General features: G+C 44.8%; 1 protein-coding gene across 2 annotated transcripts; it reads right to left on the reverse strand.

Annotated features, from left to right (window-relative positions):
• Window positions 1-2,170: 2,170 nt before the first annotated feature.
• Window positions 2,171-25,984, reverse strand: LOC139415955 (zinc finger protein 219-like). 2 transcript variants are annotated; one of them, XM_071164147.1, is made up of 7 exons: window positions 25,860-25,984; window positions 15,312-15,375; window positions 13,378-14,889; window positions 12,346-13,174; window positions 11,795-11,941; window positions 7,924-8,797; window positions 2,171-7,777 (listed from the first exon to the last, which is right to left on the reverse strand). In XM_071164147.1, exons 3-7 carry the CDS (start codon window positions 14,884-14,886, stop codon window positions 7,426-7,428), a joined length of 3,711 nt encoding a protein of 1,236 aa, XP_071020248.1. In that variant the 5' UTR covers window positions 14,887-14,889; window positions 15,312-15,375; window positions 25,860-25,984; the 3' UTR covers window positions 2,171-7,425. The 2 variants fall into 2 exon arrangements, with proteins under 2 accessions (XP_071020248.1, XP_071020249.1); XM_071164148.1 differs by lacking the exon at window positions 11,795-11,941.
• Window positions 25,985-26,640: the final 656 nt, after the last annotated feature.

The following is a 26,640-nucleotide window of genomic DNA, read 5'->3' on the forward strand; positions in this document are numbered from 1 at the left end:
CCCCCTCTATCATAATCACATTCATACTCGCTCCAGTCACAGAATCACATTAATGATACCTGAGAATCTAGATGTGCCTGTTATACCCACTAGAGGACGATAGAGATCCACCGTCTATTTTTACAGTCAAGACGTGCATGCCAAATGGCACTATAGACAAGAGCCCCACGAGCCATGTTCAAAAGTAGTGCACTAATTAGGGAATATGGTGCCATTTTGGATGTTCCCAAGTTGTGAGAGGTGAAGGGTGGAGTCCTCCGGTGCTCCAACACCGTTATAGGCCAGTATGACTAGACACTCTCATATGATAATGTAATTTATCATGGCACACTGCTCCATGATGGTTCAACAGTGTATAGTCACATGGATGTCGTAACCCTTTAGTGAAGGCATGGTGAAGTCCCATCAAGTTTTAATCTTGTGTGTTAATTAGGGGTTCAGCAGCAAAGCTGGTGAAACCCGGTTGTGTTTGTTGCCGTTCATTATTGTTATTCATGCAAGCTCATTGTTCCATAGCGGCCATATTGTTTCAGCAAGAGTTTTGGAAAGTAGTGCTTTTGATGCAATTTACCGAATTTGGTTCAGATCGGTCCAGCGGTCCAGTTGATTATTGTTATTAATATGTTCATTTTTCTGCCGTTTCGGTGGGAAATAAACAAATTCCAGTGAGATTAAAAGGCCCAGGATTGTGCAATTTTGCATCATGGTAAAGTCCAAAGGGCCACACCCTCTCATGCAATATCATGCCAATTGGCCACATGGTGTCGCTTTAACAAGCAATAAAAAATGCAAAGTTTGAAAGATCAGCCTCTGCACCCCGTTTGACCTAGATTCATGACATTTTGTCCATAGGTCCGTTTCCTCACATTGAACAGATTTGCCTCAAGAACCCATAAAGTTCAACCTGATGGATTCTCCATCATTTTGAATGTTGTCAAAAAGCACATAAAATGCTACTCTGGCACCGAATGACCGATCTTTGCAAAACTTGATATATGGCATCTATGGACCAAGGTCAGTTAACACACTATAACCCAGGCTAGTACATCAAACAACATGGCCGTAATGGACCAATAAACATTCACGTGGGCGTGGTTTGTCAAATAAATGTATATAAATCAGTCACATATATTTGTATTGTAACAAAACTTGGTACACATGTTCCAAAAAGTGTGAAGAGTGAACATAGCTCAGCACATTCATATTGACCACATGGTAGCGCTATAACGGGCACATTTTTATATCTCTTGATCTGTTTGACTCAAAGTGATGAAATTTGGCACACACGTTCAAGGATAGTCTAGCTAACCTGTAAAATATGGTTGAGTTTGTCCACATTGTGGTGCTGTTGGACAGGTAAAATCATTTATTCAAGCTCATTGCCTCGTAGCGGCCATACTTTTTCAGCTAGTTTTGGAAAATGGTGATGCTATATACCAAATTGTAATGCTATATACCAAATTCATAGCTGCTATATACCAAATTTGGTTCCGATCGGTCCAGCGGTTCTGGAGAAGATGTAGTAGAGAAGAGTAGTCAACATCATTGAAAATGGTCCAAAATACATCAAAAGCAAATAATATTGCATGATCAGTTTGATTTTGACTTCTGATATTTGGCAAGCATTTTAAATAGTACAGAATTAACTCGTACTAGGGCAATGAGTCCAACTTGTCCTAATGGTGGCACATTGGGCACACAGCTGAACCCCGCAATGCTGCTTGCAGCTTTAATCTTATGTTGTAACCCTACATATAATTGAATGCATCTGAGAGTAGGACTGCTGATCTAGGATCTGTTCTTATGTAACACACTTGATTCGGTCAGGGTCATGTGATGAGGTAGCCCCGCCTACAAATTTCAAAACTAGTGATGAACCCAGGTTCATGTCCTGCGTGATACATATAATATCTATTATTCATTATGATCCAAAAGGAAGAACTGATCCTAGATCAGTGCTCCGACTCTGAGAGGTTTTGTGGATACGGGCCCTGGTTCCTCTCAAGGTTTCTTTCTTTCCTATGGAGTGTTCTGTCTTTTTCTTGACCTCTGTCCCCCTTCAATCCTTATCAGGTACTGACTTTGAAATAACAACACTGTACGAGAGCATTAGAGAATGACACAGGACACACAAAAAGAAATCGTCAAACCTTGTTTTTCTTTGCGTTTATTCATCTCTAATGTTGTTTTTTTAATCTGTCCACAAACTCATATTATTAGTTACTACTATGTTAGGTACATTTTTCCCTCACTGCAATGGCAGTAATCTACACAAGAGCTAAAACCCAGCACTTCCCTCCACCTCTCCAACAGACAGTGGTGTTGGACCAAATGGCACCCTATAGTGCACTGCTTTGGATCAGAGCCCTATGGCCCTGGTCAAAAGCAGGGCATTTAATAGGGAATACGGTGCCATTTGGGACACATCCTATCACTATAGGATGCCCTCACACACCACTATAGATTTTTTTCCTTTGAAAAAAAACAACTAAGAAATTAAGGGTCAACAATATACACTAACTGGACAGTTTATTAGGTACACCACCCCTTTCACGAAAATGGATTGCTCCTATAGACAGTGAATCATGTGGCAATGGCTTGCTATATAAATCAAGCAGACAGGCACCAAGGCATTCAGTTACTGTTCGACTGAACGTTAGAATGGGCAAAACTAATGACCTAAGCAACTTTGAGCGTGGTATGATCAACATGCCAGAAGCAATATATTAGAAACAGCAGCCTTCCTGGGCTTTTCAGGCATGACAGTGTCGAGGGTTTACTGAGAATGGTGCTACAAATAAAAAAACATCCAGTCAGCGGTAGTTCTGTGGGCAAAAACAGCTCGTTGATGAGAGGTCGAAGGAAAATGGCAAGAATCATGCAAACTAACAGGTGGGCCGAAAAACAGACAAATAACGGCGCACTACAACAGTGGTGTGCAGAACGGCATCTCGGAACGCACAACTTCTTGTCACGGATGGGCTGTTGCAGCAGACGACCACCAAGTGTTCAACTCCTATCAGCTAAAAACAAGAAGAAGCGGCTCCAGTGATCACGCAATCACCAACTCTGGACAACTGAGGAGTGGAAAAACATTGCCTGGAACATGACAGTGAGTTGTACTTGAGTGGCCTGCGCAGTCCCCAGACATCAACCAAAGAGAACATATTTGGGATGAGAAGGAACAGGCTGTACCGCCGTCCAATCTGCAGCAGCTGCGTGATGCCATCGTGTCAGCATGGACCAATCTCCTTTTGAACGTTTCTGACACCTTGTAGAATGACCCAATAATTGAGTCTGTTCTGGAGGAAAAGGGGGGTCCGAACTGGTGCTAGATAGGTGTACCTAATAAACTGTCTGGTGAGTGTAGCTAGGCACCAATTAAAAGATTTCAAGCATGTTTCAGGGAGATTTTCAGTGCAAAAAGCAATTGAGGAAATATTTAAGATTGCCTGTTGCCTGTCTGGGACATTCATATTATCACATATTATCACATTATATATAGTGCTCCAAATTGGTGCAGTGGTCTAAGACACTGCATCTCAGTGCTAGAGGCGTCCCTAAAGACCTTGGTTTGATTCCAGGCTGTATTACAACTGGCCGTGATTGGGAGTACCATAGGGCGATGCGCCCAGCATCGCTGGGGTAGGCCGTCATTGTAAATAAGAACTTGTTCTTAACTGACTTGCCTGGTTAAAGCATTTAAATAAAAAATATGACATATTCTGTGGGTAATTCAAGAGTACGATGTGGATTAGATTCATTGGATCGAACATGTTTGTCAGTTTGAGGGCAAGTCAGTTACCTTTAGGTCACTTCTCCTATCGTTGGCAGGGCACTTGTCCTATCTGCCAATGGGAGGGAGGAGTGGGCGGGACTAGCACTTGGGTTTATGCTCTCTTTTTAAAAACACAACATCTCTAGTGCTATAATGTTCTGTACAACATTAAACAACACATTTTTTTCTTTTTTTCTTTCTTTCTTCTCCATAATAATGCCAAAGCAATAATAATAATAATTATAAGAAGAAGACTCCATCTCATCATGTTACTCCATCTCATCAGGCATCAAATGTCAAACAAACGTACGAACATCACACAAACTGACAATACAAATCTAAGAATAAAAGGCCTCAATACCAGATAGTACACATCATCACCTTCTAATGGTGCCACAGAGAGAGAGTGACAGGTTACAGAAGAGAGAAAGAGAGAGAGAGGGTACGGAAGGGAGGTATAGAAGAGAGAGAGAGTAACAGGTTACGGAAGAGAGGAAGAAAAGAGAGAGAGAGACATGCACACAGACATGAAAGGATAAAGGGATTGAAAGGGGGGAGGGAGTGGACAGAACAAAATTGGAAGGTCACAAAGAGGATGAGAGAGAAAGAGGATGAGAGAGAGAGAGAGAGAGAGAGAGAGAAAGAGAGAGAGAGAAAGAGAGACAGATGTGGGCTAAGTGCTTTTGGTGAGCTTACAAAATACCAAATCCAGGAAGTGCTTGACACAGAAGGCACGGTGGCTTTGACACTACAGTCTACATCCAAACGGGCACTCTATTCCCTAAATAGTACACTACTTTCGATCAGGGTTCATAGCACTAGTTTTGACCGGGGCTCAATGGTCCTGGTCAAAAGTAACGGACTATATAGGGAATAGAGTGCAGTTATGGATGTAGCCTGTCTTTAAGGAAACACCACTTAGGGAACTTCTAAACTCATATAAGGCGCTCTAATGAGGATAGAAGTAGAACACGTAAACCAAAAGTAAGGCTGCGGTTCCGATCCCAGGCTCTCGCCGTCAACCAATGGGCAAAGAGGGCGAGAAGGCAGGACTTATCCAATCAAATAGTTTAGTGATGTTTACAATCATGAGTAGGGATTTTTTATATTTTTTACATTTGCATGTTCACAGTGTGCAGAACTGTGTGTGGTATGATGCTCTAAGACAATACCATGGCTATGGTATGTGATACTAGGTAGGTTCATAGGTTCATATTTTGATATCAAATTATATTTTGTGATGTCAACTTGAATCTCATACAAGCACTTAATAATAACATGACAATAAAGTTTTGATTGGATTATTGATTGATTGGATTATTGATTGATTGGATTATTGATTGATTGATTGATTGATTGATTTATCGGGGCGAGGGGATGGAAACGGCAGCTGTTTACTCCAACAGAATGTGACTCATTACATTTTCGTAAGATATAGGTTTGGTCTATCGATAAAGTCAAAATAAAATGACTACTTTGGGAAATGATAAACCTTGCACAGTGCTCTTTATAGACAGCAGGGTTGGGGTCAATTCCATTTAAATTCCAGTCAATTCAGGAAGTACACTGAAATTCCAATTCTCTTCAATGGGGAAAATTTGGAATTGGGATCGGGTTGACTTTCTGAATTGACTGGAATTGAAATGGAATTGACCCTAACCCTGATAGACAGACATTCCAACTAGTGTTTTCCTCACAACAACAAGCCTTATATTTATTATTATTACCTATATTCATAACCTTCTCTGTAAGCTTCTCTTCTTGAAATGAAAATAAACAAAGGGATTTTTTTCTTGTCTTTACAAAAGCTACACACACATTCTACCGGAATGTATCTATGGATTTGTTAGTTTTTTTTAATGCTTACTCTTTTCTACTGTTCTTCTTCTTCTCTTAAAAAGAAACAAATCTAGTCATCTAAAAGACGGCGTACCCCAAGAGTACAACAGTTTCCTTTCTCAGCTTCGGTCCCCTGCTCTGTGAGGGAACTTACTCTTTTCTCTCCTCCATTTTTCCTCCCCCTTGTTTTTTTTCTTTTTCTGGTAAAAGGAATGAAATGAAAGAGTGTGACACGGTCGTGGAGCCTTGGTCACCTGACCAGACGTGTCAGCTGATTGTGTTCGGGATGCACAGTCTGTCTGTCGGTCCCGTGTCCCCCAAAACAGTCTTCTGTTTGTTCAGTTGTCAGTTGGTCACCATGACAACGTAAGAAATAACCGCTATCCCACGTCCGACTCTGAACATGCTGGCATTTCTGCTGTAAACACTGACCTCTGACCTTTCACCTACATTTTCACTTCTTGACCTTTCACCTTGATCTCTTTTGATTCATATGTATATCTATTGTTTCATCATCATCAACTAAGTGCTTTATCTTTTTATTTTCACAGAAGCCACAGGGAGATGCTATCGGTCTCTTGTAACGAGAGACAGATCCACACCACTTTGTATCCCACTACAGCTTTCTATTCACAATACCCTAGAACCATTTTTTAAACATATATACTTTAGCTTTATACTGTATACTCAGATATCATTGTTCTATAACAGCCCAGAAACACTGGTCTATACTGTAGATCTCCCTTGACGACATACCATACATAGACAGGCACTAAACTGAGGGGAAAACAGGAAATGACAAACTGCTCCTCTGTTCCCGTGGTGACCTTGGAACAGCCATCCGACCAATGAGAGGCAGTGATAACAGGGTCCAGGATCATCTTGTCCTTGATCATTGTCATGTCAATAGTTGTCTGTTAAAAAGTTGCTCCTGTTGTGTTTGTTGTTGTTGTTGCAGACAGCTGGATAGCTTAGCTTGAGTTGACAGCTTGAATGGTTCCGGGTTGAACCGCGTTTCCGAATCGGTGCTCTTGAACAGACCATAATATGACCTTGAAAGTGTCAAGAAGTGGTATCTTATTTAAACGGCAGTTGTGATGAAGTTTGGCTTATTTTGACACTTGTTCTGCTAAAGATTTCCTCCATTCACAGCGGTGGGTTGTATAACTAATCAACAACGTTACTCTTATAAGTATTATTATTCTCAAAACATGAAGTATAAGGTCTGATAAAATCCTTTTTGTGTTCTCTGGAATAGTAGGAGGTCACAGTTTCATTTTGCTCACATACTAGTATTAAGACTCACAGCAGCAAGAGGACAATCTCATTCAAATCATCACAATTAGCCCTCTTGGTAGGAGATGGAATGGAAAACAGGAAACGTTGAAATATAGAAGAGAAGGCCTCAAAAGTTCTACACTGTACTGTGTGTTTGTACAAGGGGTGTTTTGGTTGGTTGGGAAAATGGAGAGGACTGCACTGAACTCCTGGGATGTAAATATTAAAAGAAGAGAGATAAAAATGGAGGATGTTTAAAAGGGATTCCTAAGGAGGTGTGTGAGCTGTTTTTTACATGACCCTCTCCATGGACATGGTTCTCAGTCCGTGGCCCTTGAAAGTCAAGGGTCAGGGGTCGTGACCTTGACAATGACCTTGAACTATATAAAAGAGGTGATATGAACTTGACATCCAACCTATGACCCCCAAACAACTTCCTTCCTGTCTAGTTTAACCGCTTTTCCCCTTCACTCTGCAGGATGACATTGTTGTTGTTGTTTAGTCCCCCATCACTCCTTCCTCCCCTCTGGTTAGACGTCAGAGCCGAGGGTAGGTGACATGGTGAGAGACATGCTCATCCCATGCTCTCTAGGAGAATCCCCAGGACTAATGCTCTCCCCTTCCAAATCCTCTTCTTCTTCTTCCTGCTCTTCCTCTTCTTCCTCCTCTTCCTCATCCAACTTCCTACTACCGGCGAGGCCACTCTGTGTGTTCCTGATTGTGGTGGAGGCCCGGTTAGAAGCCTCGGGGTGGTGGTGGTCGTAGCGACCCTCGAGGTCCCCTTCCTCTGGTGTGAGGCCGTTCTCCGTCCCCCTCTCCCTCTCCATCCTGGATGAGGCCCACTCCTCCAGGGGGGCCCGGTCTTCGGCCTCGCTCAGATACCTAGGATGGGACAGGATCAACTTTAGGAAGTGTTACCCATGTCATACACGTCATAAGCAGAAGAGTCTACTTGCGGACTGTGTTTTTTCCTATGCACTGATTATAAGTTGCTCTGGATAAGAGTGTCTACTGAAAGCATCTCTTACCTCCACAGGGCCAGGGGGTTGGGGTCGGCCCGGGGTTGGGGAGGCCTCTGAGGCCCGTGGTCACCCAGGGCGGTGGGGATGGGGGCCCTCCTCTTACGCCTGGACTTGCTGGTGTGGTTGACCTGGAGGTGCATGGCCATGAGCTCGGCCGAGGAGGTGCGGAAGGGACAGAACAGGCACTGGTTGAGGGTATCCCCTGCTCCTCCACCTCCTCCTGGTACTCCATCCTCTTCCAGACCTCCGAGCCCAGGGGAGGGGCGGCGGGAGAGGTCCAGGGGCTGGGACAACAACCCTCCCTCCTGGGAACCCCGAGGAGCTGACCCCCCTCCCTTCCGCTCCCTCCCATTAGCTGGCACCATACGGCTGGTGGTGAGCGGTTTGCGGCGAGACACTTTGGGTGCCTTTGGTGGGGTGGGGGTGGAGGTTGGTGACTCCCCCGTCCACCCTCCCTCCATCCCTCCCTGGTACAAAGCCCCCATCACCCCGGACAGATACCGGTACTGGCTCTCCAGATCTGCCTCTCTCAGTCCCTCCATGGCCTTCGCGTGTTCCCTGTCTCTCTGCTCGGGGAGGCCCAGTATCCAGGGCTGGTGCTGATTGTGCCTGGAGGAAGGCGTCTCCGCCGGGCCTCTGGTGGCCGAGCTGTGGTTGAGGCTCTGGGGCCGGCGCTGCTTGGCCATCCCCTCCCTCCCCTCCCCCTGTGGAGCTCCTCCTCTGCCCAGGGAGGCGGTGGTGAGGCCTGGTGAGGAGGCGGTGGATGAAGAGGCTCCCATGGTGTTCCTCTGTTCTCTGTGGTGCCTCTGGAGGTGGTACTTTAGAGAGCCTGACTGGGTGCCAGCGTAGTCACAGTGGGGACATTTATACGGTCTCTCCCCTGAAAGAGATACATACACAAGTTGTGGTTATCAGGGCACTGGTACAATGGAGGAATGTCAGTAGATGGATAGTAACATTTGTATAATTATAATTCTGCTCAAAAACCCACATTTAGAAAAGACCACTGAACTAAAGATGGAGCAGCCCATCTGGCATTTGCCCAAACTTCACTATGGACAGTCTGTTTCTTTCCACAGAGAAAAGAAAAACAACAATTCTGCGGACCTTGAGGCCCGGATTTCTGATATAGGGCACTTTTTTGGGCTGCCGTTAAGGTGACACTAGTGTCAAATGCACGTTAGTTTGCAATTTCGTCATGTAAAAACTGATGCACTGGCATTTTCCCTCCCTAACGCCAGGTTTGACCTGTCTTATGTCAGCACTCTTTCTCTCAGATGGAAGAAAATATTTTAGGCGTGTCCTTAAACATATGATCCAAAGTGCTAATTTCAAGCAGGGTTGGTAGAGATATTTTAAGCCCAACCAAAAGCTGGTTCTAGTGGTAACACAGTTGCTATGTCATGAATTTCGACAGCAGAAAAACAGCCTATCCAGGTTTTGACTTGCAACGACATACTTTTTTTAATTTACGTACCTTTATTTAACTAGGCAAGTCAGTTAGGAACAAAATCTCATTTACAATGACTGCCTAGGAACAGTGGGATAACTGCCTTGTTCAGGGGCAGGACAGCAGTTTTTTATCTTGTCAGCTCAGAGATTTGATCTAGCAACCTTTCAGTTACTGGCCCAACACTCTAACCACTAGCCTACCACAAACCTAACACCTCTCATCACCCCAAGAACCCCATCCCCACAGTGAAGCAAGGTGGTGGCAGCATCATTCTGTGGGGATATTTTTCATTGACAGGGACTGGGAAACTGGTCAGAATTGAAGGAACGCTGGATGACGCTAAATACAGGGAAATTCTTGAGGGAAACCTGTTTCAGTCTTCCAGAGATTTGAGACTGGGACGGAGGTTCACCTTCCAGCATGACAAGGACCTGAAGCACACTACTAAAGCAACACTCAAGTGGTTTAAGGGGAAACATTTATATGTCTTGGAATGGCCTAGTCAAAGCCCAGACCTCAATCTGGGCTTTGGGGTAGCAGGTAGTAGTAACCTGGTGGTTAGTGTTGGACAAATAAACCGAAAGGTTGCAAGATTGAATCCTTAAGCAGACAAAGTAAACATCTGTCGTTCTGCCCCTGAACAAGGCAGTTATCCCACTGTTCCTAGGCCGCCATTGTAAATAAGAATTTGTTTTTAACTGACTTGCCTAGTTAAATAAAGAAAGAATAAAAAGAAAATCCAATTGAGATTCTGTGGTACGACTTAAAGATTGCTGTACACCAGCAAAACCCATCCAACTTGAAGGAGCTGGAGCAGTTTTGCCTTGAAGAATGGGCAAAAATCCCAGTGGATAGATGTGCCAAGTTTATAGAGACTTACCCCAAGAGACTTGCAGCTGTAATTGCTGCAAAAATGTGGCTCTACAAAGTACTGACTTTGGGGGGGTGAACAGTTATGTACGCTCAAGTTTTCATTTTTTTTGTCTTATTTGGTTCAGAAGAAAAAATATTTTGCATCTTCAAAGTGGTAGGCATGTTGTGTAAATCAAATTATATATTGAATATATACATATATCGACATTGAAGCCATGCAAATACTTGTGTGGACTGCAAACAGATTCAAAATTACATATTTAGCAAAGACGGGATAGGTCTACATTTTACAATTTTGTCTGTAAGCTCTTTAACTAACTATAATGGACTAACATTTGGAATTAGAGTTGATTCCAAGTCAATATGTAAAAGACCGTAAATACACAACTTGAAGCAACCACATATTCAGCCATGGAGCACTTTCTGATTGGCAACGCCTCGACACACCCACAACTTGTTTTCTCATGAAAAACCCAACCCTTTCACGGCGACATTAGCATCTGCGCCGATAATTGTGCTTGTGAAAATAGAAAAACTATTTCTTACACTTCCCCGACCCTACAGTGCTACCGCCCAGCGCTTCAATTGACCATTGCATTAGGTTCATTAACATAGAGTCAATAGAGTACATGAGAGGAAACTATATGGTTATTAAAGTATTAAATGAGGTTGTAGTTACACATTTCAAACAACAGATGGCAGTGCTCCATCACAATCTAGAACCCTGACAGGCTTCAATTGTACTTAACTAGGCAAGTCAGTTATGAACAAATACTTATTTACAATGACGGCCTACCCCGGCGACGCTGCGCCAATTTTGCGCCGCCCTATCACGGCCAGATGTGATGCATCCTGGATTCAACCCATGGACTACAGTGACACCTGTTACACTGAGATGCAGTGCCTTAGACAGCTGCGCCACTCGGGAGTCCCTACTAGAGTGACATGGAAGACATTCCATGTAATACCCCATCAGACTCAAAAGGAAGTGTTAAAAGTAAATACTGCTAGTGGCAATTTACTGAAGTATAATTATTTGCCAAATGAATTTGAACAGACAGAGCAGAGGATTGTGTCTAAGAATCAGCAACTTTAATAGTTGGAATTTAATGAATGGTGTATGCACTTAATTAGATGTTAAGTCCCCAATATAGGGTTAGGGTTAGTTAAGGTTAGTTGAAGTTTAGTGTGCTAGAGTAGACTGTAGTGTTAGTTATTATTTGTCTGAAATCCAAATGGATGTCTAGCCCCTTACTTTCTAGCCACTTTGAGATCTCATTGAACAGGTGGAAGCGGAAGATGGAAGATATGGCGACATTTCCACACAGCCAATCAGAAAGTGAGATGAAGTTATTACCGTAACGCTTATACTGTATCTTATCCAATCATCTCAGATCTACAGGAGTGCCTAGGCCCTAAGTTGGATAGATACGCATAAGCGTCCTAGGCCCTAGAGTGTAGGGTTTACGGACTAGGGGTTGATTTGAGATCCAGCCATTGTTAGGTGAGTTGGTGGGGGGGGGGGGGGGGGGGGGCTAGTGGCAGGCTCACCTGTGTGAACTCTCAGATGCACTTTAAGGTGATGGGAAGAGCGGAAAGCTTTACTGCAATAGGGGCAGTCTTTCACCCCCGTGCCTCGCACACGCTCCCTAGAGCTCACCGAAGAGCCTGATGAAGAGCCAGACAGACCATTCTCTCCTGGAGAGAGAGAGAGGGAGGGAGAGGATGGGGGGAGGGCGGGGAAGGGAGAGAGAGAGAGTGAGAGGACGGGACAGAGGGAGAGAGAGAAAGAGGGGGGAGAGCAAGAGAAGAAGGGAGAGGGAAAGAGAGAGCGAGAGAGGGAAGAATGGAGGATAGAGTGGGAGAGAGAGAGGGAGAAAAAGGGAGGGAGAGGAAGGGAGAATAAGAAAGACGGATCAGAGATTTGACAATGGAAGAAATTTAGCGAGTGATATTGATAGCTAATTGAGTTGCTAGCATCTACACTCACCCACTCTTTCTACAAGCGTTTTATTTGTGTCCTGTTTTTCTCTAATGAAAATGTAAAACAAACGGAAGACATATTGGAGACGTTTTGTTGGGGTGAAGTCATGTCACCGTACCTTGGAACTGTGACATCACTGAGTGGAACCCTCCGACTACTGCTTGTTGATGCTGATGCTGAGATCCACTTTGAAGTTTGGACTCCTGTCTTTTTTCAGTACTACTTCCTCTCCCTCCTCCTCGTCCTTCTGCAACCCGGCTCCCCCCTCCATCCTCCTCTCCTCCCCCAGTGTGGCGCGGAGGGTGACCGTGGCTCTTCTGGGGCCGCTGGACGTGGACGCGGGCGTGCGCCACCACCTGCTGCAGGCTCCGGAACAGCTTCCCACAGTCGGGGCACTCCCATGGGGCTCCGGAAGACGACGGCTCCTCCCGGGGATCCAGACCTCCAAGGTAGGCCCTGACCTGCTCAGATTCCCCCACCACGGTGCTCCTGGATGTGGCTCGGTGCTGCTGCTGCTGGGCCTGTTGAGCTGCTACCAGGCTACGAGCTACAAACTGCCACATGGCTATCTGGTCTCCTCCATTTGTTGTCTCTCTTCCTCCTCCTCCTCTTCCTCCTCCCCCGTTACCGTTCCCCATCTCCGCAACCTGAGCCACTGCCTGGAGTCGTTCCATGCAGCTGGCGCCGCCGTCGCTAGGCAACCCCAGGTAGCCTAAGATGGCAGATTTACTAGAGACTCCGGCGCCGTCCCTGTCGCCCCTTCCTCGTCCGCCTCTCCCCCCTCCACCACCACCTCCACCCCCACCACGAGCCAGCAGGAGGCTGGAGTAGAGAGCGTTGAGGCCCTGGTTGGTGACTGAGCCTTTGGGCCCTCCTTGTTCAGCCCCGGCGCCAGGGGCCACCTGCCCCACCAGACCGGCCTTCAGGCCCAACTTGTTGAGGTGCACCTGTAACAAAGTTTAAAGTCACAACACATCTTCAATAGTTTGACAGCTGCTATAACAGAATATACTGACACACACACACACACATATACACACACATATACACACACACACACACACACACACACACACACACACACACACACACACACACACACACACACACACACACACACACACACACACACACACACAAGGTCACACACCTTCATGTGGTTCTTGAGGAACCAGGGCTCCTTGAAGCCACGGCCGCACACCTGACACTTGTGGTCCAGAGAGTCCTTGTGCTTCCTCATGTGGCCCTTCAGGAACCAGGACTGGGTAAAGCGCTGGCCGCATGTCTCACAGCAGAAGGCAGGCAGAGGGGATACCCCTGGGGCCGGGGCTGTGATTGGGGTGATAGTGGGGGTGGGCAGGGGTGCGTCTGGAATGGGGGTGGCGATGATGGTAGTGGTGGTTACAATAGGGATGTGTCTGGGGGTGTAGGGGGGCAGGGTGGGGAGGTCCACAGGTGGGGAGAGGGACAGGGAGGACAGGGAGGGGTGGCAGTCCTGGAGGTGTGCGGCCAGGCGCTCCTCCTGGCTGGCAGAGAAGGGACACAGGGTGCACTTGTATGGATTGTGGAGGATCCGGACGTGGCGAGACAGCTCCGAGGCGGTGCGGAATTTACCTTTGCAGGCATGGCAGCGGAACACGGGCGCTGCCGCTGTGGCGGCGGTAGCTTTTTCCAAGATGGTGGGACCCACACCACCCAGGCCGCAGGAGGAGTAGGGAGATGTGAGGGAGAGAGAGAGGGGCACCTCCTCGGTCAGCAGAGGGGTCAGCTGTGTGCTGTCGTCCATCAGGAACTGCTGGAGGATCTGGTGATCCATCTGGAGAGCCTCCTCTAGGGCTTCCCCTTCCCTGTCCTCCCCTCTATGGCCCTGGGTGAGAGATCTAGACAGCGGGGGGCTCTGGCGGTGGATGTAGTGGTTCTGCCCGATATCCTTGTCGTTCTGGTGGGTCTTGAGCTGTGTCTTGGACCCCGTCCCAATGATGCTACCGGACCCGGTACCGGTCCGGTACAGAGCTGAGGCGCGGCGGTCCCTGTCTAGACTGTGAGCGCGGGCGTGGAGCGACAGGATACTCTGAAAGCGGAACTTCTTCCCACACACCAAGCAGGGGAACTTGAGCCCGGCCACACCCCCAGAAACACCCACCACCCCAGGAATTGATCCTGACAGACACCCCCCATCCTTATGGAAGAGCTGGAGGTCCAGCTCATCACTACAGGTGGCACCCGGATGCCCGGAGGACAGAGCCAGTTCCAGGGCCCCGAACCCTGAGAGAGGGGCTGACGATGTCGGAGTGGCCGGAGGAGAGCTCTCCAGAGAGGGGCTACACACCTCCCGAAAACCCCCTGGGAAGAGAGCAATGGCTGGGGTGGGGGACAGAGGGACTGACAGCCTCTCTTCATCCTCTTCTTCATTGTGGTGATTGAGGGGGAAGGGGGAGAGGGGGGAGTAGGGGGTGGTGTCTGGGGTGTCGGAGGACGGGGTGTGGGACAGGGCTGTGGGACTGAGGGGGACAGGCAGGTCCAGGAGGCTGTGTAAAGGGGAGAGTTGGGAGCAAGAGTGAAGGGAGGCCAAGGGACTGTGGTCCAGAGATGGTAGTGTAGGGGGTGACTGGGGCGGCTCACAGGACAGAGCCAACACACACTCAGGAGGAGAATCCATTCTCTGAAGAGAGAGAGAGAGAGAGAGAGAGAGAGAGAGAGAGTCAGGTGATGACATGGCAGTATCAGATTGAGAGAGTGAAAAATTTCAAATTGTCATTAGAGATCAACAAGGAAAGGACTTGATTTGTATTATTTGACATCTTCAGAAAGAAAGTACAGGAGAGGGTATCAGAGTGGCAGTCCTTAACATGCCTCATATCTGGATATTGAATTACATGATGCAAGGCAATGAAGAACAGTTTGTTCTCATACCGCTTCATTGCTGGAGAGAATGGAGAGCGAATGAATGACATTTTATTGTCGTGTTAAATCGCTAGTTGGCAACCCATCCCTTTTGGGATTCATTTACACATAAACCAACTTTACAATAATTCACTGTGATGATTCAGTGATAATTCTTCCGGTGTTCTGTACAGAACTCACCAGTAGTATGTGTGATGCTATGCCATGCTTCAGTTTCTTGGCAGAGGGGGCCTCCTTTAGTGCTCTGAGAAACACACACAGTCAATATGTTATCACATATGTTTAAAAAATATGTTAAAACACACATATTTTACATTATAACTCCTCCTGCTGCATACTCCATTACACCGAAGAAAAAATAACATATTGTCCATCCATGTGGTGTGTGTGTGTGTGTGTGTGTGTGTGTGTGTGTGTGCGTGTGTGTGTGTGTGCGTGTGTGTGTGTGTGTGTGTGTGTGTGCGTGCGCGCGTAACATGCGTCAGTCTGTCTATCTCTCTTTTTTACAGGTGTGTGCTTAAACGTGTAACAGTTGATCACCTGTTTGATGTTAACTTAACCATATGTTTGATGTCTGTGTATGAACGGGGGTGTGCGTGTGCGTGTTTTCATTTCACGGCGTGTGTATTGTGTGTGTGTGAGCTAAGCGCACCACAGGACACGGACTGTCCCAAACAGGATGGGCGCGAGATGTTTTGACTTCCCCACACACCCTTCCTCTGTACTCATACAGTAGCAGCTTAACCTTAAAAAAGTCCAAGCCCACTTTAACTAACATATGGAATTGTTTTGGGATGGTGATACCAATGATCATTTAGCAATTTGATTTACAATTGTAGGACCCTGTAAGTATTAAAAAATATATTTTAACTTTAAACAGTATTTGATACAATATTGAATTTGGCATTTACTACTATAGAAATGTACTGTTGCCATAAATGGCAAAACAGACAGTCAATAAATAAATCATAAGGAATAAGGTTTTGAAGTGTATTTCCTATATCTAGGAGATAAAATAAAGCTCAGGAAATATTTTTGTTTTTTGGACACATATTCAACCCCTTTTTTCGGGGGTGGGCACAAAACGACTTCCCTACTTCCATTCATTATTTTATACCGGTACCGGTTACATTCAGACGAGTCCCGTGACACTTGTGGGGGTCGTATAGAGAACACCATTGTGTTCGTGAGAGTCTCTTTCCATAGAGTGATCGTAAAACATTTAAATGTGTTAACCCTCGCAAGGCGGCAGGCCCAGACGGCATCCCCAGCCACGTCCTCAGAGCATGCGCAGACCAGCTGGCTGGTGTGTGTACGGACATATTCAATCAATCCTTATCCCACTCTGCTGTCCCCACATGCTTCAAGAGGGCCATCATTGTTCCTGTACCCAAGAAAGCTAAGGTAACTGAACTAAATGACTATCGCGCTGTAGCACTCACTTCTGTCGGCATGAAGTGCTTTGAGAGACTAGTCAAGGATCATATCACCTCCACCCTACCCGACACCCTAGACCCACTTCAATTTGCTTACCGCCCCAATAGGTCCACAGACTATACAATCACCATCACACTGCCCTATCCCATCTGGACATGAGGAATAACTATGTAAGAATGCTGTTCATTGACTACAGCTCAGCATTAAACAACATAGCAAACTACCTGCCCTCCAGGACACCTACAGCACCCGATGTCAGAGGAAGGCAAAAAAGATCATCAAGGACAACAACCACCCGAGCCACTGCCTGTTCACCCCGCTTCCATCCAGAAGGCGAGGTCAGTACAGGTGCATCAAAGCTGGGACAGAGAGATTGAAAAACAACTTCTATCTCAAGGCCATCAGATTGTTAGACAGCCATCACTAGCACAGAGAGGCGGCTGCCTACCTACAGACTTTGTATCTTTGACCACTTTAATAAATGGAACACTAGTCACTTTAATAATGTTTACATATCTCGCATTACTCATCTCATATGTATATAATGTATACTGTATCCTTCACTATCTATTCTTTACTATCTATTGCATCTCAGCCGCTCTGTCACTACTCATCCATATATTTTACATATTCTTATCCCATTCCTTTACTAGATTGTGTGTATAAGTTTTTGTTGTGGAATTGTTAGATAGTACCTGTTAGACACTGCTGCACTGTTGGATCTAGAAGCATAAGCATTTGTAAACATTCAACCAGGGATGAGGAAGGCCGACAAAGAGGGATGCGGTGGATTAAGATTCAGCCCATGCAAAAAACAGACGGCTTTTTCATTTTTATTATGTTACTTAGATTGACGCACAGGTATTATTCAGACACACACACACACACACACACACACACACCTGAGCCTACAGAATCACAAGCAACCACACACACAAATCTGAACACATACAACCACACACACACACACACAAACACACACACACACACACATCTGAGCCTACAGAATCACAAGCAACCACACACACAAATCTGAACACATACAACCACACAAAAAAACACACAACCCACTGCATTTGAATGTTTACAAGAACAGACGCCAATTATATGTCAGGCATGTTTTCACCCGCAACTTTAGTAACAGATCAGAGAAGAAGCACTTGAAACACACGGTCGTATACAAGGTCATCATCATTATGGCTAAACAATCTGTGTGTGCAGATTTGTGTACGCTCTGTACGTCTGTGTGTTCATATATACTGTGTGAGTGTGTGTGTCAGCGGGCCAGGACCACAAAAAGCCAGTTGACATTTTAGCTGCGCCATAACAAACAGGGATATCACACCGTATCAATCATACTCTGTCTCTTCCTTCTCCCCCTTCTCTTCCCTCTGCTCCCTCTCTTCTCTCTCTCCTTCTTAATCCACCATTGTTGTTCCTTCTTTTCCCCGTCTCTCTGTTTCCCTCCCTCATTGTGATTCCATTCTCCTCCCATCCCCCTCTCTTTCTCTCTCATTCTCTCTCTCGCTCCCTCCTCTTTCTATTATTCACTCATTGTCTTTCATTCTCTCACTCCCTCTGTCTTTCTGTCCTGCGGCGGAGCCAGTTGGCACGGTGCCAGGGAATGCTGATATCAGCTGGTAGATTGGGGCCTGCCAAAATGGCGAGGAGAGAAAGAAGGGACGAGGTAGACAGCGAAAGAGAGAGAGAGAGAGAGAGGAGGGAGTTAGAAGAGGAGGGAGTTAGAAGAGAAAGAGAGAGATAGAGAGAGAGGAGGGAGTTAGAAGAGAAAGAGAGAGATAGAGAGAGAGGAGGGAGTTAGAAGAGAAAGAGAGAGATAGAGAGAAGGGAGTTAGAAGAGAAAGAGAGAGATAGAGAGAGAGGAGGGAGTTAGAAGAGAAAGAGAGAGATAGAGAGAGAGGAGGGAGTTAGAAGAGAAAGAGAGAGATAGAGATAGAGAGAGAGGAGGGAGTTAGAAGAGAAAGAGAGAGACAGAAAAAGATAATGAACCGCAACTGAATTAAAAGATCAGATGGTGATTTGATGGTGATGTGATTTGTCCTTTTCAAATATCAAAAAAAGAGACAGGTAGATAGTGAACTGGGGTTTTGTTGTAGGTGGCTATTCATAGTGGTGGTGTGGAGATAGATGGCGGACAGTGTGTCTGTGTGTGTGTTCGCATCGTCTGATGTGATGGCACTGTAATATGAATGTCTGTTAAATTGTTATGTTGAGGAATGAGGAATGTGTGCTTGATCGGATTGCAGATTATCCCAATGGAACCGTAACAAGGGCATACACTAACTAACTGATTTTACAAAGACTTGTGAAAGCTTCAAATTATACTCATGTTTTCCCTAGTATCACACACACGCACACAATACAGTAAAATATTTAAATCACCACTGTGAATGAACTAATTTTATTGTACAGGTTGACAAGTGTTTTGGCCATATACAGTACATGTATGCAAGTATCAAAGATGCAATGCAATCGTATCACTACGACTGTGTCGGTACAGTGTGTTAACAACTCAGTATGTGTATTTGAAAGACTATATCTCAGTGTAGAAAGAATGTACAAATGTAACTATGTATAAAGTACACCTACTCATTCAAATGTTTTTCTTGAACCCTTGAATGAGTAGGTGTGTCCAAACTTTTGACTGGTACTGTATTTGTGGTTGTGAGCTGGACACCACTCAGGCAAGTTCATGCATGGCCGTTACAACTCTTCATACGAGGGTGTGGATCCTAATATATTTATAATATTGTCTAGAGGCTCATCGTGTTTACTGAAGGCAGCTGAGAATCAGGATTTCTATGGATAGATGTTTGATAAAGGGGTTGTATGAGACTTCTGCATCTAGTTTCTTAATGGCTTTTAGTTACACGTTATAGTCAAAGTATGTCGGTGCGCGTGTGTCACGGTGTGTGCGTGTCATTAAAGCTTACATGTGTCTTAGAATGAAGAGTTTGTGTGTGTGTGTGTACTGTAAGTACGTGTGTGAGGGCCGATGTTTTTAAGGGTGTGTGTGATCGATCCTGTGTTTAAGTGTGTGTTAGTGTGAAAGAGTGTCTGTCTGAGAGCGTATGTGTTTAAGTGTGTATGCGTTATTGAAAGTGTGTGTGTGTGTGTATGTGTGTTCTCTCTGTGTGGTACAGTAACTCAGAGCCTGATGTGTTTTTTATCACCGTGGTCACGCGGAAAAACTTCCCCACAGACGGGATTCATTTCCTGTATTTCACCTTTCCCTGAACCCCCTCTCTCTTTTTTACTCCCTCCCTCGCTCCCTCTAACTATCTGTATCGGACTCTTTCGTTATCCCCCCATCACAAAGAAGAAGGAGGGAGGGTATCTGACTTCTCTGACTCAGTCTTCTGATTCTTGCCCCTTGGCCTCGTCTCACCTCTTCACCTCCTCCTCTCTTCTCACTCGGTCTTTCCCCTTCCACTGGCTGGTGATCAGTAGGACACAACGTAGAAAAAGTTTTTTCAACAGAGAAAAGACAACATTTATGTCTACGGGACAGGACCCTGTTCTTGCCTCTTCTCCTTTTCCTCTTTATAGTTGTCATCCAGATGAAGGGAAGTATGCAAAGGGACATATGATGACGCAGTAGTAACATGTAGACTGAGTATGAACTGGAAGTGTAATGCTATAAGCAGATGTTAGTGTGCATTAAAAACCTCAGATTCCTTAGCAGACATTCCATAGATGAGTCTCTCACTCAAGACTTCAAATGTGCAGATCTCATCTCTATCAAGGCATAACGCTTCATAAAACGATAGCAATTAGGCCAATCTAACCTCAAAAGTGTCCTTGTAACTTTTATGTGTTACAAGTGTTACATCTTCTGTAACATGAATGTGTGTGTCTTAAGGGCTGAATCAACTGGTAGTTTGAGCCTGACTGGCCTGCCAGACCAGACAGATTCCATTACATCATGAATATTGACACTGTCTGGGAGACTGGGTGGTCAAGCAGCAAGCTGGCCTCTAGCTTGCTGCTTGAGTAAGTTTATTTGTATTAATTTAACCTTTATTTAACAAGGCAAGTCAGTTAAGAACAAATTATTATTTACAATGACGGCCTAACCCAGCCAAACCCTAACCAGAACAACTCTGGGCTAATTGTGCGCTGCCTTATGGGACTCCCTATCACGGCCGGTTGTGATAGCCTGGAATCGAACCAGGGTCAGTAGTGACGCCTCTAGCACTGAGATGCAGTGCCTTATGACGCCTGTGCCACTTGGAAGCCCCTTGTAATTAATGTCCCTTATAACGGTGAACATACACTGATTTATAGGTTGTATCCCAAAGGGTACCCTATTCCCTATTACCACATAGGGTGCCATTTGGTACGCAAGCATATAATTCGCTCACCACACTTAGTCATCAGTTATGTGGTGAGTAGAGGCTACACGTAAGATTAACTTAATTACAGTGTAATTACTAGTTACTTTCTCTCTCGGATGTGTTATCTCAGAACTTATGAAATTCTAACTCTAAGAGGTCTACTTGCACCATTACGGTTTCTTAGGTTTCTTGTTTTCTACAAAAACATTTACAAGGTTTGAGAGCTGAAAATGTTGATGGAATATGCTACTCTAGACTTGGTGAAGGGCTAAGAATTATTGCTTGTAAGTGTTTTAAATGTCACTAAGGAGGCCGAGCAGGTGTTTATCTATCTATCCCACAGACCCTTCATGACCCAATTAAATCAGTCACTTGGTTGGGACGCTCCAAGGGATAGCTAGAGAGAGAGAGAGAGAGAGAGAGAGAGAGAGAGAGAGAGAGAGAGCACCTAGATGTTGCACCCCTAAAGTGCTGTCCTGAGGAGATGCACTGCATTAAATACATGCTCCGGGAACTTGGACGACTACTAAGTATCTTTTAAACCTCTCGCTTTGGGCTGGATGTGTCAAATGTGTAGTTCATACATGCATAATCTATGAGCAGAATTACTGTCTTCTCTCAATTAGCCACGAAATCCCTAGTTTGAAAGTGGAAGCTGTCCCTCCATTTTTGGCTAGAACTCGAATTGCTAGAGGTCTGGCCCATATCGGAGGACGAGAAAAGTGCCATCATGGATTTCATCTTGAATTTCGCTGCCAATCTCCACCTTCCATCACCCTAAAACTAAATCAGACCTTCTCACATTTTGTCTAGCACACGTACGGAAGGCTACATAAAACAATCCCCTATCTTATATCAACTTGCGTTTTCAGAATGTGATACAATGTTGCACGCAACACACTTGCTACTTTCTTGCGAAATAACTGTAGTCCGAAGAAGGTGAAAGGTAGCCAATAGCTACAGACAGTGAAGCTCGTACTCATGAGAGGTGAGGCTAGAACAAGTTTACCGGTTGTAATAGTATAGCCTACGAATCGTCCTGGTAAATATAGCTGTAGGCTAGTGGGAGGACGATATTTTTAAAAACCGTTTGGTAGAGTTGGATAGGTGTAGCCTAGCCTGCACACATTGAGGCTACCTACATTTGGTTAAACTGGTCATCTTAAAAATGTGCCGTATGCAATGTGTCTCCAACAAAATAATAAACCTGTCTAAATCTATGAGCAGAATTACTGTCTTCTCTCAATTAGCCACGAAATCCCTAGTTTGAAAGTGACAGTTTTTCTGGAAGCTGTCCCTCCATTTTTCCCCATATGGGCCAGACCTCTAGCAATTCAAGTTCTAGCCAATCAGCTTCAGCCCCTTGCCATTTGACTGATTGCTAGCACACACAGCAGAACGAGAGAGTAATGACATGGTGCACATATCTGCACATATCCCAGCTAGCAATGAGGAATCGGCCCTCTTCCGGGGGGCTGGAACTGATTGAATCGGGCCGGAATCGGGTGTCGGGCTCGGCCCGGAATCAAAATGAATGACTGCCCAGAATCGGCCCAAGTACATCAGGCCGTATCCATCTACTGGAATTCAGCCGACTTTGCCGGCATCTTACCAGAATCCCCCCAGAAGCGGCCCGTTGCAAATTTAATTACAGTGTAATTTAGTAATTTTAAATATTACTATTTTACATTTTATACATACAAATTATACCCATCCACAAAATAAAACACATTTTGTGTCAGCGTGCATGCGCCTGGCTCACCACAGGAGTTGCTATAGCGCATGTGACAAGGATATCCCAGCCGGCCAAACCCTCCCCTAACTCGGACGACTCTAGGCCAATTGTAAGTCGCTTCAATGGGTCTCCCGGTTGCGGCAGGCATGGGTCTCGAACCAGCATCTGTAGCAACGCAGTTTGCACTGCAGAGCAGTGTCTTAGACTGCTGCGCCACTCAGGAGGCTCCATCCACAAAGTTTTTAATGCTTATTAATTGACTTGTACAAAGTATAAAAATACAAAAATATTCCACAGGACTCTTAAAGAATTTTGTTTAAATGTTAATTGTATTTTTTGATCATAGAAACAATGAGAAAATATGGAAAAATAAATAATGAAATGTTAATTATATAAAGCAGCCCGTGTAATCATCTGTCAGAGAGTAGCCCCAATCGGCCTGAGCCCCATGTAATACATTTGGGCCAGATAACTCACACCGGAATCGGCCCGAGCCCGAAGTAATATATACATTTGGGCCTGATAACTCTCACCGGAATCGGCCGGAGCCCCAAGTAATACATTTGGGCCAGATAACTCACACCGGAATCGGCCCAAGCTCAATCCCCGAGTCCTAGCCATTAGTAATACTGCCAAAAGCGGCCCAGACTCGGGCCACATGACGTCGGCAGAGTCGGACTCTCAGCCGAGTGCCCCGACTCTCAGCCGGAATCGGCCCAGATCCACTGTGCTAGCTGGGATGTAACGTAGTACGAATTTTTCAGGGACCACTTTTGGCTCGGGAGTTACTTTCAGAACTAGTGGCTGAAATGTATACAAAAGCTCTGCAGAATCTCTTTAATGTAGGCTACAAGATGGTAAAAAGTCACCTTCCCAATGAATCCATTCCCCAATATTCTATCTAGATTTATAACAGCATCTAAAGATGACACACTCTTTCCCTCAAACTGACACTTCTTGAAAAAAGTATAGAAATGTGAAATTATAAAATATATTTTAGGTTGCAGAAGCATGTTTATAAATCCATCTACATAGTTTGATTGAGGGGAAATCAAAAACTACAAGCTGAAAATTCAAAAAGGACAGGAAGGGAATGGGTTACAGTAGCCTGTTAGTCTACCTTATATCATATTACAATAGTTTCAGTGTGCAATAAAACTATGGTAGGTAGGGTGAAAACGGGACATTTTTCTGTGGCTGTGGGATTTGAAACGGCTGCGACCGGAGTGTCTTGTGCTACTCCGGTCACCGCAGATGACACGTCTGCCTCTTATCTGGAGAGGAATTTCCTCCTCGCCCTGTATGATGATTTGCGTCAATAACGTGCAACCATTTTCAGTCGTTCTTTCCCCCTGCCTTCTCTCTCGCGGCCATCTCAATTAAAAAGCCACAGTAATGAAATAAATAACTACCAATAAACAATGCCCGGGTGCACAGCCTACACACGTAATGTCCCACCCCCCCACAAAAACGCGTCCCGTTCGCAGCTGGTCTCCAGACATTAAGCTTGTAACATATGATCTTAAAATCCTCCAAGTGAACATAGTAACGCTGATTGTTTTAAATCTCAAAACCGTTGAGGAATCACGGTCGTTGTCTATTCTCTGTTTGTCATGTAGCCTATCTATCTCTCCCCCATGCTTCATCCATTTTGTTCCTACATTTTCTATAACAAAAGATTGAAAGGGAGGAGATATAAGACATGAGTGTTGCGACGAGGGATCGGGGGACGAGAAAAGTGCCATCATGGATTTCATCTTGAATTTCACTGCCAATCTCCCCCCTCCATCACCCTAAAACTAAATCAGACCTTCTCACATTTTGTCTAGCACACGTACGGAAGGCTACATAAAACAATCCCCTATCTTATATCAACTTGCGTTTTCAGAATGTGATACAATGTTGCACGCAACACACTTGCTACTTTCTTGCGAAATAACTGTAGTCCGAAGAAGGTGAAAGGTAGCCAATAGCTACAGACAGTGAAGCTCGTACTCATGAGAGGTGAGGCTAGAACAAGTTTACCGGTTGTAATAGTATAGCCTACGAATCGTCCTGGTAAATATAGTAGTAGGCTAGTGGGAGGACGATATTTTTAAAAACCGTTTGGTAGAGTTGGATAGGTGTAGCCTAGCCTGCACACATAGAGGCTACCTACATTTGGATAAACTGTTCATCTTAAAAATGTGCCGTACGCAATGTGTCTCCAACAAAATAATAAACCTGTCTAAATGGATCTCTGAATGGAATGTACTTGCGTTGCAGCTTTGTAAATCACACTGGAACATGTAGTTAACCAAGAAATATGTCCGCGAAGATCAAAGGTTCTCGAGCGTTAAGACGCGATTCAAATATATGCTGCTTGATCCTGATATGCAATTTATTTATGTCAAAACTGCGTTTTTATGTTTTAATGTGAACCAAACTCGATGCGCATGCATGGTTGAGTGCAATTGGCATTCAGAGTACGATTTTAATAGGCCTACTTAGAGCAATACATCAAATATAGAACTTAATCAAAGTTGTACAATTAATAGGCTTTAATAGGCTACACTTGTGCGTTCACTTTAGTGGACTTTTAGTGCACTTCAAACATAATAAAGTAATTTACAGTGTAGGCGAATATGTTATCCGGCATTGCAAGTAGGACATTTTAGGCCCCAAGTTATAGCTGAAACTATTCCATCATGATATACCGTAGCTTATAGGGCTATCGCATGCAGACAGTCGGCCACGCGCGCATATACAACACCGGCCTCATACATGACACAGTAAAGTGCCGAAGTGCTGCAACATACATGCAGCACACACACCACACCACACCGAGTACAACACGCCAATCACTTTCAACAATCCACCCACTATACTAACGCATGGAAACTGCAAGGTGTAAACAAAATGCTAGATAAAAATGGACGTAATAAGCTTCAATCGCAGCAACTAACGTTATAGGATGATTACCCGAATCTGCCCCCCCCCCCCCCAGCAAAAAAGAAAAAAGTCGTCGCCACATATTTGTTGTTCATGAAGACAACAACATTCGCGATAAATACAACAATTTTGGAGAGGTTTTACTATAGTGCTACACCACCGCAGTTCCATACCACCCTATATAAAAGTGCACATGTAAACGTGTGGATAGTATATATTGTAAATTAACTAGATATTTATGATGAAAGTAAGACTCTATGTACTTACGGGAAAGGCGGCGGGCGGATTAATGACACGACACGTCATGATTACGTTTCACTTGAATTAAATACATTACGAGTTGGGGGAAAAAATGGAAATCAGGGTTGCTGTATACAAGCATACGCCGTTTCCCCCCTCCCTTAGCTCACCCTCTTCTCCTCCCTTTCTCCCTCTCTCTCGCATTTTTTCCAAAGATCCATTTATTGTGCAGTAGTGAGTGAGTGAGTGAGTGAGAGAATAAGATAGGGAAAGAGAGCGAGAGAGAGGGGAGCGATGAGAGAGGGAGTGAGAGTGATGTAGGTTGCAGATGTAATTATAATCTCACAGCACCATTTTAGAACATTGACACGCGGGCGGCTGTCTATCAGCTCGGGCACAGTTCAGTTGCAGTCCAAAATAACGACACATTATAGCACCACTATCAAGTGATCTCTATTTGACAGCATACATATAAAAATAGCCTACATAAGTTTTGGGGAAAGTGTCTTATCGAAGTGCGTAAATGTTATAAAGTATGTGTTTGACGCGATGTATCCAAATGTTGTTTTGATAACCCACCCCGGAAGCGTGTGGTTTTATAGTTACACAAGTTGAAAGGAGATGTATATGGTTATCACTGTTTTATAACTGTTTTGGTTTAATCATTGTATAAGTGACTAACAAGTGTCTTTCACTATGAATTTAAACAAAAGTTTCCCACCCAAAAGTATGGTTATTAGTCGTTTTCATCATCATTCGAATCGGAAGTTTCACGTTAAACTCGGAATTTCTCTGAATCATGCTTCTA

The sequence above is a fragment of the Oncorhynchus clarkii genome, chromosome 9 (assembly GCF_045791955.1).
Source record: "Oncorhynchus clarkii lewisi isolate Uvic-CL-2024 chromosome 9, UVic_Ocla_1.0, whole genome shotgun sequence".
Lineage (NCBI taxonomy): Eukaryota > Metazoa > Chordata > Actinopteri > Salmoniformes > Salmonidae > Oncorhynchus > Oncorhynchus clarkii.

What these genes read in the sequence shown, in the direction of transcription:
- LOC139415955 (XM_071164147.1), bottom strand. Translation starts at nt 14,886, where the DNA reads ATGGATTCTCCTCCTGAGTGTGTGTTGGCTCTGTCCTGTGAGCCGCCC. An exon ending in AGTGATGTCACAGTTCCAAG is followed by an intron (nt 11,942 to 12,345) that starts GTACGGTGACAT and finishes CTCTCTCTCCAG; the next exon opens with GAGAGAATGGTCTGTCTGGC. An exon ending in AACCCCCTGGCCCTGTGGAG is followed by an intron (nt 7,778 to 7,923) that starts GTAAGAGATGCT and finishes GTCCCATCCTAG; the next exon opens with GTATCTGAGCGAGGCCGAAG.